This window comes from Phocoena phocoena, chromosome 1 (genome assembly GCF_963924675.1).
Source record: "Phocoena phocoena chromosome 1, mPhoPho1.1, whole genome shotgun sequence".
Taxonomy (NCBI): domain Eukaryota; kingdom Metazoa; phylum Chordata; class Mammalia; order Artiodactyla; family Phocoenidae; genus Phocoena; species Phocoena phocoena.
Window position 1 is genome coordinate 127,648,147 of NC_089219.1, and position 16,309 is coordinate 127,664,455.

General features: G+C 40.5%; 1 protein-coding gene across 2 annotated transcripts in view; it reads left to right on the forward strand.

Moving 5' to 3' along the window:
* Nucleotides 1–16,309, forward strand: part of PRRX1 (paired related homeobox 1) — a 71,032-nt gene that overhangs the window by 49,486 nt on the left and 5,237 nt on the right. Inside the window, exons 2-4 of one of the 2 annotated variants that reach the window (XM_065890218.1) lie at nucleotides 6,849–7,024; nucleotides 11,645–11,826; nucleotides 15,604–15,675. In XM_065890218.1, coding sequence (XP_065746290.1) covers nucleotides 6,849–7,024; nucleotides 11,645–11,826; nucleotides 15,604–15,658 — 413 coding nt within the window. In that variant the 3' untranslated portion in view covers nucleotides 15,659–15,675. The remainder of the gene's footprint in view (nucleotides 1–6,848; nucleotides 7,025–11,644; nucleotides 11,827–15,603; nucleotides 15,676–16,309) is intronic. The other variant, XM_065890209.1, reaches the window with a different exon arrangement.

Below are 16,309 nucleotides of genomic sequence, written 5' to 3' on the forward strand. Positions count from 1 at the left end.
AGTAGGCAGTCTGACTTCCATTTTATTGTTTTGAAAATTGAGGCTCAGAGAAGTGAAGTGTCTTACTCAAGGCCACACAGCTACTAAAGTAGCAGGGCCTATAGGAGAACACAGGTCATTCTGATTGCCAAGCCAGTGAACTTTCCTCTCTACTCCACTGCACTCCCTCCTGATTATAGTGTAGTTGGCTCTGAGTAAAACATTCTCATTTTCCACTATTTTCGACATCCAGAAATGAATTGAAAAATGAGTAAATAAGTGATTCATCCGTACAGAATTGGGAGTAGGTTACATATCTGAAGCTGGAATTTTATGTCTTTATCGAAGAGAAGGTATTTTGTGCAGTAACTGAACTCCTATGATAATAATTCCAATATATGAATATTTTATGTCTGATTATTAATTTGTATTCACTGAGCATTGATAAGAGCTTCAATTAAATACACATGTAAACTTTGTATTCTGAAGTTATAGTCTAAAATAGACCCAGAGTCACATGGAAAAATGATAGCATGGGGAAAATTGTCAATATAGTCCCAGAAGAAAGCTAGGGTTCCAATATAGGGCTGCACTGGAGGGCTTGCTTTGTATCGGATATCCTCAAGGTTCTGGTCAGGAATCCTTTCAGAAAAATGTCTTACGAGAGTTAAAGTAGATAAGATGATATGGATCGTGTTGATATTTTTGACTGTATGGAAATGTATTGGTCCTACAGAGGTGAAAGCAAATATGTGAGATGAAGAAGTGAAAAGCAGTACAGACTGTATTATGATACCTCATATTCTCCAGTATTTTCTATTTCAAATGAGAGTTGGTTATATTCAGAGAGCTCAACTTTGAGCTGTATCTGCTTGAGACCACTGTAGCTTTACACAGAGCCATTGATCCATCTTTTGGGTGAAAACCATTCAAAATAACATTATTTCAAACTTTTTAGAGCATTTTATTCTCCAAAGAACATATATTCCCCCAACTGTTTAATGTGTTTTAATGCTATTTTCTAAGGTTTAAGACTCATACCTGACCAAAAATAAACCATGTCTATGCCAAGTTGACAGTAAAGGAAAAAATATACTCATCAAAAACCATCACGCAAAGTTCAGGTTCTGGCAGCCATGACCCTAAGGTGAGTAAGAGCTGTACAGCTGGGCATTTGTATTGGCTGAAACCTGGTCACTCTTGACAGTTGCTGGGATTCAGCAGTGGAGGATACCAGGTATGCTGCAGAGAAGATGCAGACGTGCTGCTGAATTTGGCTTCGGTCAGTGGGATGTGCTAAAGTCAGTCTGCACTCACCCCGGTGAGGACCTATGTGCCATTTATCGGAGCACTTATTAAAAGGATCTGTCCTAATTACAACTGGAGCTTAGTGTAACCAAAGAAACTCAAATGAATGCCATAGCTGTATTTCACTGCTTTTCATAAGCCTTGCAGTAAAAGCTAAACAGTTTTTAGTGGCTTTTACAATTATACTTCCCTTCAATTTTCCAAAGGTTACAGGGGCTGAACCACACAAATCCCATTAAAGTAAGTAGTTGTGCAATATAAGTTCCTTTGAAAACATTCTTCGATGCCCATAAAATGATCAACAGGCTGCTCTTTAGATCCGCTTGCCTGCCATGTTTTCAGCCAAAAGGCAGATGACAAGCTTTGATGTGATCGTTGGTTTCTGCTACTGAAGCTGGCGTTTTATCTTCTCGCATCAGATTTCTTCTCAAATTGATGTGACTCAGGCATACGAAACACATTTTTTTCTTCAGATTTTATTCCTAAAATATGTTTTTGCTGTACCTTTAAATTACATTTGGCTGACTGAGTTTGGAATCTCAAGTGTCCCACAAGGTACAGAGCAGGAGAGGGTAAGGGCCTCTGGGAGTTAACTGGAGCCTGCAGTGAGTGCAAACCTTAGTGAGGAGGAACAGCGGTGTGCTGTGTTCTCCTCACGCTTGAGGATGGCGCTCCTCCCTGTCTTCTCCACCCTCCCTTCAGTGCAACTTAAGCAGCCACGAGTGAAGTTCAGAGTGAATTTCAAGCTAGAGCCAAGGACAGAGCTATTGTTCTCTTTAACTTCTACTTGAAAGCCTGAGGGGTCTCCTCCCTACAATTTATGGCTTTCTTTCCTAAAGAAGTGCTTGATAAGTATTCTAACATCCTGTTCCATAGGAAACACCATTCTCTTTAGCAGCTCTTCCCCCTGGTGTTCCTGTTTGTTGAAATCATTCATTTATCTTAGATCTGCTTTTCTTGTAGGGACTAAAAAAGAAGGACCAGCTCCTTCATTTACGGAAGAGTCAGACCCACCCAGCTTTCTCCCATCTCTCTAAATCTGGTGGTGAACCTGTTTGAAAAAGAAACATGGTAAAAAGATTTTTTTCCTCCACAGGTAAAATTATCCAGGGACAAAAGATAATGTTAACCTAATTATTTACTATGCACTGTTAAAAATAATAATTGGAATCAGAAGTTATTCAGCCCTCCAAAACCTTACGTAAATCACCAAGGTTCTAATTTTCTGGGACTACTTCTATACCACAATACTACTATAACTCTTTCAAATTTTATTGTCATTTAATGTATCAAAAGACCTTATGTCTTTTATATAGGAATACTTGAGCGCAGCGAGGTGACAAAACATTTACATAAAGAGAAATGAACCATAATTTTTAAAAAGTATTTGATTATGTACTAAAATATGTTTAGGAATTTAGATATGGAGAAATCAATATGGATTGGCATTATCAGCAAAGTTTTATAGAGAAAGTAGGATTAAGATGTGTCATAGGAGACAGAGATTTTGAACTGTGTCCTAAAATGAAAGAAAGGGAAGTACTAATATGACTGTGAGTGTGAGGAGAAGATGGAAGGTGAGGGTTTACTACTGTGCTAAAGTAACCCTGCACACACTTAATTGATGAAGTAAGCACTTACAGAGGCCTTTGAAAAGTGAAATCCAAGGACATCTGGATCAAAGTTGCTGTCCTAGATGAGAATGGTTGCATTTTTTTTAATGGCTCTTCTGGCAGGAATAACAGCTTGTGATACACATGGACCCTCTTCCTGAGACCCTCTTTATACAGCTAGTTTGGTTAAACCTACCTTTCCCATAAAATTTTTTCCTGGGGTAGTGGTTTTTTATTTATATCTGTGGTGAGTCATTGCCCCTCTCCTGCACAGGGTGTATATTGTCATTGGCACTTAAAAGTAGAGTGGAATTAGAAGTCCTGGCTTCCACACTACTATATATAAAATAGGTAACAAACAAGGACCTACTGTATAGCACAGGGAACTATACTCAATATTTTGTAATAACCTATAAGGCAAAAGAATCTGAAAAAGAATAAATATATATTCTTTTATATATTTTATATATATATATATAAAATATATATCTGAATCACTTCACTGTTCACCTGAAACTAACACAACATTATAAATCAACTATACCTTAAATTAAAAAAAAAAAGAAGTCCTGGCTTCTAGCTCTGGCTCAGTCACAGCTTGTATTGTGATTTGAGGCAAATCACTTCATTCTTCTAAGCCTCATTTACCTCATCTGTAAAATAAAAGGGTTGAATTAGATAATTTCTCTGGTTTCATGTGGTACCAATATTTTATGACTCATGAATCCAAGTGAAAATTAACCTGCTAATAAGATCATTGTTCTTATTTTTATTAGAAAGCGTGGCAGTAACTGCATACTTACAATTTACTCAATCATTCATAACATACATAATCATCCATAAAATCTGTAAACACCTTGGATTTGAAACATGATTTTGATAAAAATGTATCCATGTACCCTGTGCTTATCCTGCAGTTTGGTGAATCCTACCCATTTCAGAATTCCAAAGAATTAGCTATGTCCTGATGGCCAGTTGGCTGTCAGCATCCTTGGACAGCATCTTTCAAAATCAACCTTTACAGTAGCTGTTTTTACAAGAAAGATGATATTCCAGCAATGATAAAAATACACTACTTTCTCTACCCTGTATTCAACCAGAGTTCAAAATCTGATAACAGTCCTTATCCCAGGTGTTTCAAAAACCCCACATTTGTAAACCCGTACGATGTTCACATTTTCTCTCATGCCGCTGATGAGATTGTACTGATCCTGTTCTGTGTTCTTGGGGGAAAACAGGGAGCTCATAGTTGGTGATTGGTGAGCAAAGACAGACGAGCCGGAGGGCTGCCGCTCAAGCTGTCTCTGTTGCCTCCTCACTGTCTATTTCTGTTATACTTGTGCTCTGAAGGACGTTTGCCAGATACACTCCTTGGACCCCTGTTATTTGTGTGTCTTTTCTCACCTTCAGCATGATCTGGACTGGTGTTTTCATTTGTTAAAAACAACAAGAACATTCACTGGGAAACTTTTGCTGGAATCATTTCAGGTCATCATAGCTATTTATTCTCTGTCATAAACTATAATTCTCCATTTCCCTTGCTCCCATGTCAGGGGAGTTGGTGGTTTATGGTGGACAGGCAGTGGAATTTGAGTGAAGAGGGGAAGATTTCAAAGAACTACAGAAAGGCTATGGAGCAGGTTGTAGTACTAACAACAAAACATAAAAAATTCTTGTTCTCTATCATAGTTTGGCAGTACAAGAAGAAATGGGCTTACCAAACAGCGTAAAGGATTTATAATTTGTGGTTATACCTGAGAAAGCATTTTCTTTGAGGAAAGAAAGCAAATCATGGGATTGGCTTAACAAGGGATTTCCTTTATATGATTAAAATAGCCTAGGGTCTAATTGATCTCAGTCTAGGGTTGGTATGGAAGCTAAATATTTTTGGCAGACTTCTGTTTAATAGGAGCATGAAATACAGGTGTGGTGCTGTCAAAAGGCCTGAATGACTGAGAGAGACCTGAAGTGCAAGACATAGAACTGTAAAAAGATTTAGAAAGAGAATGGGAGCAACAGGAGTGCCTTCAAATATTCAAATAGGAAGGAGCATACAAACGCAAGGCAACAGCTGAAAGATGTATGATCCTAGGTGTTTGAACTCTAGTGTTGACATTATTATAAACTAATTTTGCTAATAGCTAAATAGTGGTAAAATCAGGGTTGTTGGATGGAATATTCCAGGCGTTGACAGATCCCAGAAATCATGATAATTAAATTGGCTCCATTCTCAAGATGCCACTGATCTGACCTTCTTATTGAGAGTGTCACAAAACTGCCTTCAAAGCAGGGCTCCTTGTTGAGGTACCACAGTGGAAGAAACTAGAGAGGTGGTCAACTCCGAACACAACCGTAAAGCTGAGAGAATGGGTGTCAGCAGCTTCTTAGCTGGGGGAATGTGGTTGAGATCATACGGCTTTTTTTTTTTTTTTTTCCTACAGAAACAATTTTCTACAGACAGGAAAAGTTTCACATTTTCCCTGGACACAAATTCAACAAGCACTTACTATATCTAGGTGCTTTAACTGTCAGGGACGGATGAGCAGTCTCTCTTCTGAGCTCCAAGGGCACCACTGCTGAAGCAGTACTCATGAAGAAGGGGTCTCTCATCAAAAAGTCTTGGAGGCCTCAGTTAGGCACTGAGAGATCTGAGCTAGGAACTCCTAGATTTAAGTTGCACTTTGAATCCCCACCCAAATCTGGAACATGCCCTCAATTTGTAATAATACTACTATAGCTCAGGGGTGGGTCACTCTCCTCGGGGCATTAGAATTCATGTTAGTAATTTTTTGAGTATTTTGTGTGTTTATAGTCAGAGAGGATCAGGAGACTTTACATGTTGGAAAGAATGGCTGAGAGCTACTTTCTGTTGAATGTGGAGCTAGCGGCCATGCTCCTCTTTCTCTCCATCCTCACTCTCACTCCTCATATTTTTCTTTGAGCTGAGTGGGGAAAGTGATTGGAAGTGTGAGTTCAGTTCATCAGGCTAAGCATGTGACTTGGGCCTGAGCAGCTTGAGCTGTAAATCTCTGAGTGCTACACGGGCTCTGCAGTGGCTTGGGCGTCAGGGTGAGGGCTCGATGGTGGCGTTAGCACAACTGGTATTCCGCTCAGCTTCACACATCCATCATTCCTGTCTGGGCTGAAGGAGGGTGGCAGGACAGGAGCACACTACTCTCTGACTGCCATGGGCAACCTGGATGATCAGCTTGCCAGGGTGCCTTTGGGGGCACTCAGAGAAAACCAAGGAGGAATCTTGATAGGTGAAAACATGGGGAAATGATTCTCCGAAGGTTCCCAAGAGCTCAAAGCCTTAGAACTCAAATTTGGAGTGAAACTGTTTCAGAGATGTTTCAGGGCTGTTCTTGAGTTCTTAGAGGGTGAGTCTCAGGTCAGTGTCAGCTTTTGATGGTGTTATAGCACTAGCTCTGATCTAGGCTGAGGCCCCTGAAGCCTGCCTCAGCAACGGCATGGAGCCTTGAGCAAATACAGTTACGAGTTACTTGCTGTTTCCAGGAAAATGCATGGTAAAACAGAGATCCTTCTAATATTGTCTAAGACAAGTGAGGTACAAAGCAATCTACTTTCCTTCCCCCATCTCCAGAGAATATGGAGAGGAGTTAAATTTTCCTTTAGCCCTCTTTGACAAAACAGGCTTCAAAAGAATATGTTTTTTTCAGCATACAAAAAATATCCCTCTGACAGTTCAGGTCTGGTCCCAGATTTAGAAGCAAAAACCAAGCATCAGAACTGCTGCGTGCTCTTGGCAGGTGAACTTGATTGCACCAATGCCTGCATTTGCACACTGAAAGTGGCATTTGGCTATAGCACTTTGATAAGCGTGTGAGCCAAGGAAACAATCTCACCGTAGGTACACAGTAAAGAAGTGTAAACCGGGACCTCCAACGCGACTTTTTAGCTCCTTATCATCAATTTCTTCTATTCCAGATGATCAACTGAACTCAGAGGAAAAGAAAAAGAGAAAGCAGCGGAGGAACAGGACAACCTTCAACAGCAGTCAGCTGCAGGCTTTGGAGCGTGTCTTTGAGCGGACACACTACCCGGATGCTTTTGTGCGAGAAGACCTCGCCCGCCGGGTGAACCTCACCGAGGCCAGAGTGCAGGTAACCGGAGTATTCCCCTCCTTAGAGGCACATCTCTGAAGACTGTTGAAAAACACAACTTGTAGGTTTCAGACCAGAGCTGATACTAAAAAGAATTATAAATGGACAGCATGAGAACAGAATCAGTTTCTAATTGTGTTTCTTTTGGCAGCAGAGTATTTTTAAAAGTTGAAGCGCATGCCTTTCAGTAGGGCAGAAAATGCCTTGCTAGAGGTCTCATTCCTCCCAATGTTTCTCACCCTTCCAGATCCATGTTATAAACATTGTCCACTGGAGCATTTGACTTTGCACCCTCCCTCGTCCACACCCCAGCTTTCGGCTTGAGCTGTAGGGTGGCCGGAGAGATGAACTCTCTGTCCTCCATCTCAGTTTTCCTCCCCAGACTTTGGGAATATCTAAATCTTCAGGAAATGTATTATAAATACACACAATTATGGACATGGATGGGAGTGAGAAATGAACACACCAAAGACCTTGCCCATAGGAACTGCATTAAGAGCACATTCAAATAGATGATTTTGTGTTTCTATGAAGTAAAGAAGGATAAGGGCATGTAAGACAGGGGAAAGAGATCACATGTGTTTCTAATATGAATGCCATGAGACATCAACTACAAGCCAGACATCTAGAAATAATACCACCTGTGATTAGGAATGATAATGATGATAATCATAACTAATACTAGTTGAGCCCTTACATGCCAACTAGTGTTTGTAGTTACATAAACTAATCTGTCTAATCCTCGCAACAATTCACTGAGGTGGATAACATTATTCATCTTGCAGATGAGGAAACTGAGACTCAGAGGTTAAAGTAGTTTCCCGAATGTCACACAGCTAGGAAGTGGCTGAACTAGGATTTGAAGACAGATATGCAGATTCAGAGTTCATGATTTTAAGCACTACAATAAATTTTAAATAAGTAAGAGTCTTCTGGCTAAATGCTTTTTCAAGCAGTGCTTTGCTGTCTTTGCTGAGAGTCAAGATTTTATTATTTTCCATATTGCCAGTGGTAGGCTGCTCTTTTTTTTTTTTTTTTTTTTTTGTGGTACGCGGGCCTCTCACTGTTGTGGCCTCTCCCATTGCGGAGCACAGGCTCCGGATGCTCAGGCTCAGCGGCCATGGCTCACGGGCCCAGCCGCTCCGTGGCATGTGGGATCTTCCCGGACCGGGGCACGAACCCGTGTCCCCTGCATCGGTGTCCACTGCACCACCAGGGAAGCCCGAGTAGGCTGCTCTTTTGATAAAGAGGGGTTGTGGGCCAAATCTGTCTTGTCTTCCCGAATGAGTTATTGTTTGCATATCTGTGTTCAGTCTGGGCTTAAAGGGTTTCTTTCTGCAAATAATAACCCTCTTGATGGGGACTAGAGCTAGACTCAAAGGGTGTGGAGAGTAGGAACTGTATCTAGTACCCTATGCTATGAGAGACATTCGTTGAGTTGAGGGAGAGGGTCCTAGAGGTCCCTTCAGCCTGAAGAGAGTGTGCAAGAGTTTTCCCCATGGGAACTAGGGACTTCACCTAGAAGTGTTCCCCAGGAGAAAAAAAAATGTCATTGACAAAAGGGGAAAGTTGCCTGGGCACTGTGGTGCCCCCGAGGATAGGTGAGGAGAAGGCATACGTGAGGATGCGTATGTTACTGCGTGGCAGTCTCTCAGAGCTCAGATGAGAGTGATCCACAGGCACAAACTCAGTTCTGCTCTCTCCGTCCTGCAGTCCAAAGCAGAACTCGGAGGTCTGCCTTCCCACATCCTCTTCCCCCATGCTGCTCACCATAGTTCTCCAAACACGTTCTCTGTTTCTACTCTTAAATCCCTTCCTCTCCTTCAAAAACCCCATGTTTTACACCCCAGGCTTGGCCTGCAGTGGCCTAATAAATAATTTTAGGCCAATAACCCACAATTCCTGAAAGTACCATTTTTGCCATGGCGATCTGAATTTTAAATAAGGAAACCTGGACAGGGCAATGCTGGAAATTAAAAAAAAAAAATGTGGAAGAACAATTTTGGGTTGAGAGCTATTTTGGCCCCATCACAACAACGGGCAAATGACTTTCTTATATGCTGAAACTATTTTATCTTCCACCTTTTCCATCCTACTACGTTCTAATGTCTTTTAGAGCTGTGAACATTTCCCAGGACAGAATTCTCCCTCCGTGACTTTATTCTTCCTCCGTGAAGTCTTACCCTTTGCCAGTGTGAACCACTCCCTCTGACTCTGGCCTTCTTTATATTTATGGCTTTTATCGCAACATGACATGTATCATATTGAGTTGTATGTGGGCCAACTTCCCCAACTAGACTGTGAAGGCCTCTTGGATGGAAGCCATATCTTATCATCTTTGCAAAATTCACTTTTTTCCCTCCAATATTTATCGAGCATCTGTTATTCGCTTGGAACTGGTTTTGGTTTGCTGGGCATAAATAATACACTGGCCTCTCTCCTTAAAGCTGTTACAGACTGGGGGCAGAGAAGACAGATGTGCATATCATACTATTATCATAGAGTAAGATGATTCCTACACTAAAGGAATGTTCAAGAATGAGTGATAGACCAGAGGAGGGAATGATTAAATCTGCCTGGGGGAAAAGAGAATACATGAACATTAAGCAGCCATTCTGAGCCAAGTCTCACAACAACGTGTGAGTAGGTATAATTATCTTCATTTGATTGGGGGACAAGGAATCAGAGAAATTAAATAACTATCCAAGGACAAACCTTTAAAGTCATGGAGCCAGTGTTTTTATCCAACTCTGTTAGACTTTAAAGTTATGTTCTTTCCACTACAACATTTCACAAAGAAGGTGATATTAAAGTTAAATCTTAAAAAGCATGTCTTTGGCATGCGGACAAAAGGGAAGAATATCGCAGGCAGAGAGAACATTGAGTGTGAATACACGTAGGTGGGAAAATAACCAAATATATTTGGGAGCCTTAAGCCCAGGTAGGATTGGGAATGATGAAGGGCCAGTGCATGAGATTCAAGTGATACAGGATGTGGCTGACTTGGTGGACAGTGTGCTAATTCTTGAACAGTCTTTGTTCTATGGTAATACATTTTGATTTTAATCTGTGGGTGATGGAGAGTCAGAGGATGATATAAAGCTAAAGCGAAGCCCTGATACAATTATATTTGCATTTAAAATGATAACTCTAATAGCAATATGAAGGACACATTAGAAACAAAAGAGGTGAAGCCAGAAAAGATTCTGCCTCTACTGATTTGCACCCTGGTCTTCCATGGGGCACCAATCTCGTGGTATTTTATGTGAATGAAACCAACTAGAACTGTGAAATTGTCCCACTCCTCGCCACAGGATTTCTTTCTCCCACACCTGGTCATGCGTTTCCATAATTGCACTTAAAATTCTTGTAATTTTTCAAATTTACATGTCTATCTTCTTTTAATAGACTGTGAGCTGCTTATGAGCAGAGAATAAGTCTCACCTCTCCATTCCCAGTATTTAGGCCAGGGTCTAGAACACAGTCGCCATAAAGACTTCTTGAATGAGTAAATGAATGAATCAAATACCACAGCAGTCTGGAAGAGTTGTAGTTCTTAAGCTCAAAAACTCAGCCATTTATTACTTGTGAGAACTTTAACAGATTACTTAATCTCATTGAAACGGTTTCCTCAACTCTGAAATAGAAATAATAATACCTAATTGTGGAATTGTCATGATAACTAGAAATAATGTAGGTAATGTGCTTATATAAGTTCCTAGCCCTAATAGCACTTAATAAGTGGTAGGTTTATTATTAGCTGTAGTCGATGATATCAGTACTGCCCATTTCCTTGGAACCCTACAATTAAATATACTCCGGCCAACTTCCAATTTTCAGTATCTGCATTTCTGTTTCACAAGTTTCTTTCTAGAACTTCGGGAGTCACGCCAGAAGTGCTGGAACATTTATGATCAATGACTGACAGGAGCCAGTGTACAAATCCACAATTCTCTCACCCCTCCGGTGGGAGGTGTGTGCCCTGCATCAGTCCTTAGAGCCCCTTAAGGACTGAGCTCCCACAGAGGAAGCTGGTTCAGTAGCACAGTTAGAGGTTGCTTTTCTTCTGTTACTTCCTCCCTCTCTCACTGATATTCCTTGCACCTCCCAGATAAACTATTTGCTTCTTAAATCCTTGTCGCAGGGTCTACTTTTGGGAAGATGGAGAGTTTTCTTTCCATATCCAAAAAGTATTATGAAAGCAGTTGAAGTTTTTGCCTTTTGAAGAACTTTGAAAAAACTTCTTTTAAGATGCCATTGTATCTGTGCCGAAGTCTAACGAGATTTTTCTTTTTTTATTACAATTACAACAAGGAATATAATCCATATTTTGCTGTCACATGGGTTAGTCATGGATCGCATCTCCGGTGGCTTGATTATTGGAAGTACCTCATGGTCCTGTTCTAATAGTCTTTGTGCTTAATAGCCCTGGAACATGGCCCACCAGGGAAGGATTATGGCATGTTTTCTGTTGTTCTGGGAAGAATTCCATACTTAGCCTATATCTTCCATGGGAAGGTATTGCATGGTAAAAATCAACCGGGACTTTATTCATGGAACCTCTTCTTTGTTTTTTTCTCTCCCTCCTCATGCTCTTCTCTCCTCCCGACAATCTTCCAGGTGTGGTTTCAGAACCGAAGAGCCAAATTCCGCAGGAATGAGAGAGCCATGCTGGCCAATAAAAACGCTTCCCTCCTCAAATCCTACTCAGGAGATGTGACTGCTGTGGAGCAGCCCATCGTACCTCGTCCTGCCCCAAGACCCACTGATTATCTCTCCTGGGGAACTGCCTCTCCGTACAGGTGAATGACTGGCCCACTCTCCCTTGCTCCGCTTCCACACGTTTCTCAGCGGTTGGTCACGTTTAAAGCTGCTTGTGCAGCTGGCTGACATTTCTTACTGGGTTAACCTCTTCAGAGACATTCAACTTGCTGACATCCCCAGATTTTCACAGGAGATTACTAGTTGCCCCAGGAGCAGGGTTTGGGGCAGAAGAGAGAGGGGCAGGCCATCAGCAATCTCCTCTTGGACTCAGGAACTCTTGCAAAGGTTTCAAAGATGGGGAAGAATCTCAAAGAAAAGATCCTTAAGCTATGCCCAGAGTCCCTCTTGTAATCATTCTGGAACAAAACTTCACTCCATTTCCAAATCTGATAGATTGGTTTGATTATATGCAAGTAGGAATTTAACATGTAAGGCTCTAAGTGTAGGACCAAAGGCAAACTTCACAATAAAACTGATTTTGAATGAAAAGAAAAGAAGTAAGGAAGGGAAAAAAGAAGGAGCGAGACAGAGAAAGACAGAGAGAGAGAGAAGGGGGAAAAAACCCAAGATCATCCAGATCACTTTCATGGCCATAGTTCTTTGTTAGTAGGTGGGGATGTCTTATGATCCAAGATGCCTTCCTGATCTATTGCTAATTCTTGTCTACTTATCTGAAGTTCTTTGAGGGGTTAGTTTGTGTGCGTTTTTTTTTTAAATATATAAAAACAATGTATAATTTACACTAAATTTTTATATTTAAAAGGTGAAAAATATTAAGGAAGCAAATAACAGAGTATTATTTCAATGGCTTGGAAAGGCTTTTAACCTCCATTTCGTATGCTGTCCAGAAAATACAGATTAACGCCAGAGGGAAGCTGAGACACATGTGCCTAATGCACTGTCATCAGTCTAAAGTGTCTTTATTTGAACCTAAACCTGAGTATTCTTAGAAACCAGATCGAGGCTATGTGTCCTCTGGCCGATTGCAGTGGAGGAGGAAGTATTTACGAATTCATTTATTATGCTTCTGTTTACCTTTTTATTGCTAAGGTTAATTAAAAGTTTAAAGAGAGGTTTTAAACTAATTATAAGATTATCTCCCAGTTGATGCTGAAGCTACTGATGTGAAATGCAACATTAGTGAAATGCAGATACTTTCGAAAGTTGATCACTCTAATCAAAGCAAAAAAACCTCAACTAAATATTCTCTCTGTTCCAAATCAGTTCCTTGAAAGAAACACCATAAATGGATTTGAAAATTTCTTTTAAATTCCCCATTGTGAAATTAGCCTGAATTGCTTTGGTCTTAGTACATGGAGACTCTATGCATAGGAAACTGGAAATTTCTATTGCTCTCAGACATAGTATGCTTTGTTGATTTCAAAAGATTAGTCATATCTGTGTGTCTTATTTAAAATTTAGACTCCTCTCCCATAGGATTTACTAAAAACATATTTTGAAGACCATCGTGAAATCATATATTTAGTATTTTAAATAAGTGGAAGACTGCTTTGTTTTTCAGATAAATATTGATAGTTCATAGACTCATTAAATGGCTTGGGAAATGGATGTGGATCAGAGCTTGATGTTTCAAGGTCTCTGGTTTGAATTTGGTCACAACCAGGAAGTTCAGCTCCTTTTTCTTCCTGGATCCTAGTGAGGAAGTTTTCATACCAGCTGTAATAACCCAGATGGCTGTCACGCGGTCCTTACCAGTGAGAGGCGGAGGGCAGTACACTGCATGAGTGGGGATGAAATCTTCCCTGAATTAATGGCTAGATTACCTGGACCTCAGCAGAAGTTCAAATCCTGTGCCTGCATTATACATATTATGTATATGGGCATCTAATTGAAATTATTATGCAATTTATGTGTGCTATTTGGGGAAGTGTTCTATTTTATTTTGAATGATTATGTAGAAATACTAGATACACTTTAAAAAAACACTCATAATTCCACCATCTTGAGATAATTAGTGTTTATTTTTGCAATTAGAGTTCAGTATTTCATATAGTATAGACTTAGTATAAATACTATTTTGTATTCTGCTCCTTTCACTTAAAAAGCATATAACCTAGTACTTCTTACTCAATTCATGGTATACTTTTATATCATTTCTCTCTTAGACACAGAGTTTGTAAAAAATAATTAAAAATTTCATAGAATCTGAGTGTTCATATTCTGTATGAAGAATTAATTAATCTCCAGATTTAAGTAGAAAAATGATGGTTTAAGCAGTAATTTAAGCAATAGTAATGTTTTTTGACCCAATGTTGACTGAAGTGTTTATATTTTGATTAATTTCTAAAAGTGGCACAAAGCTATTTTGTTTCTTAGAGATTTTTCTGCTATGTTTAGAACCAAAATACATTATGATTTCACATTTTGAAGCTTGGTAGGAAATATAAGTCTTGTTAAGGAAATATAAAAGAAAACCAAGTGATGAAAAGCAGAGGAAATGATAGACCTTTTGTGTTATGGAAAATTAACTTGCTATTTCTGTTGGTACTATTATGTCAAATTAGTTATCTCACATGTGACATTCATTAAAAGGCATTTCTCTTGGTTAATCCTTGGATGCACCTGTGTGGCAGCTCTGTCCTTGATCTGGTTCCAAAGAACAGACCCAACACTTGCCCAAGTTTAAGCCTTCAGCAAGCAGAATTAGAGCGAGGGCTCGTGATCCCTGTTTCTGTCCAAAGTATTAGGCCACATAACCTTATTTTCATTCAAATTAAATCTTACACGACATTGAAAATAGTATAAGACTAGGAAACTACGTAAACATGCCTGTTTGATTCAGGGTTTGTCTCAGATCTGTGAAGCATGCCTGCGACTGAGGTCCACCTTCTGGGGTGTGTGGGTAACCCCTGGGATGAGTGAGGCAGCTTGGTCATGCAACCCAGGGACAGCGGAGCAGACAGTTTTGCCAAAGAGGACAGTTTGCTCACTTCCACAGCAAACTGTGGAAGAAGACAGGAGGAAAGCAAGACTCAAAGAAGATAGCGTGCATATGGTCAGAATGATGGGATGGGAAACAGCCAACATATTTTTTTCTGGGTGTCTTTTATATCTAGAGTGGTGGCTGTATAATTTATCATCCAAATGGGACACTTCTGAAGTAAAAGGGGAGTGCTATTAATAATGACACTAGGACAACAGGCATAAACTGGGATTGTCCCTGGCAAACTGAGACTTATGGTTCACTCTATTTATAGCATGTCATGACCTCCTTCATACCCTCGAGGGTGTTAGAGGTGATGCTATCAGGTAGGAAACTGAGTCACCAGAAGGAACAAAGCATTCCTTAACAGGACACTACTGTCCTGGCAGGTGTCTTCTTTATCTACCCCTAGACAGTTGAAAGAAGCTTGTCTTTGGCACACATGCTCACTGCTTAGCTAAGAACTGTTTCCTTATGCAAATGAAAGCACACACAAGCACTAGAGTTATTTAAGACTCATTAGCTTGTACTGCTTTGCCTTTCGGGTGGCAGTGATTTACCAAGTCCTGGACTTTTGACTGTTGTTCTAGATGAAGTAGTTAAGAAACCTTTCTGCAGAGACATCCCTTCCTATGAAAGATAGATAAAGAATGGCCTAGCTCTGCAGTGTTGGTCTGGAGTGCCATTTTCAGAGGGAGGGCTGGGCTTCAAAGAAAACTAATGACAAGTGAAAGAGAGGCCAGCGATCCTTATCCACAATTTCCCTCCCCCCACCTTCTCCTCCTCCCCTCATTTGATCGTGGTCACGGTGCTGCCTGACATCTGCTGAACGCATTTGGCTCATTTCTCCCTTTCACACTTTCAAAAATAGATCCTCGTCCCTCCCAAGATGTTGTTTACACGAGGGGCTTCATAACGGATTCTAACGGAAGACACTGAAAAGGTAACTTGTCAGAGGGGGAAGAGGGCGGCTGCTGGGGGTAGGGTTTAAATGGGAATCAAGTATATTCAAGAAAGTGGGGCTTAACAGTCCTAGAAATGAAAGCAGTGAGGTCCTCAAGTGGGGAACACCATTGGAAACCAAAACTGCAAGAAAATACGTCCATAGAGTTAAGGGTAGTCTGATAGCCTAGAGCAGGGCTCTGCAAAGATTACTGGGCGTATGAATCACCTGGAATCATGGTACGATGCAGAATGAGATTCAGTAAGTCTGGGGCAGGACCTGGGAAATGTACCTCTAACTTGCTCCCATGTGATGCCCATGCTGTTGACACTTGGTACACACTTTGAATAGTGAGGTTTTAGAGGAGATGGGACAGAGGTCAGAAGAACTATGTTCTTGTCCTGGCTCTTGTTGTTCTTCAGGCCAGTTGGGTCGTGAATCTACGTAACCTTGTATCTAAGCTTGAGCTAGTAATAGTTTCCCTATTATATATCACACAGGGGCGTTTGGAACCTACGTTAAGCAATGTGCATTTCAAAAAGAGAAACAAAAATCATTGAGACAACAGAAAGATGCAAGTCTTCATATATAAAACATTTCTAGAAAGAAAAGTTTAAAATGGTGGAAGCATCAC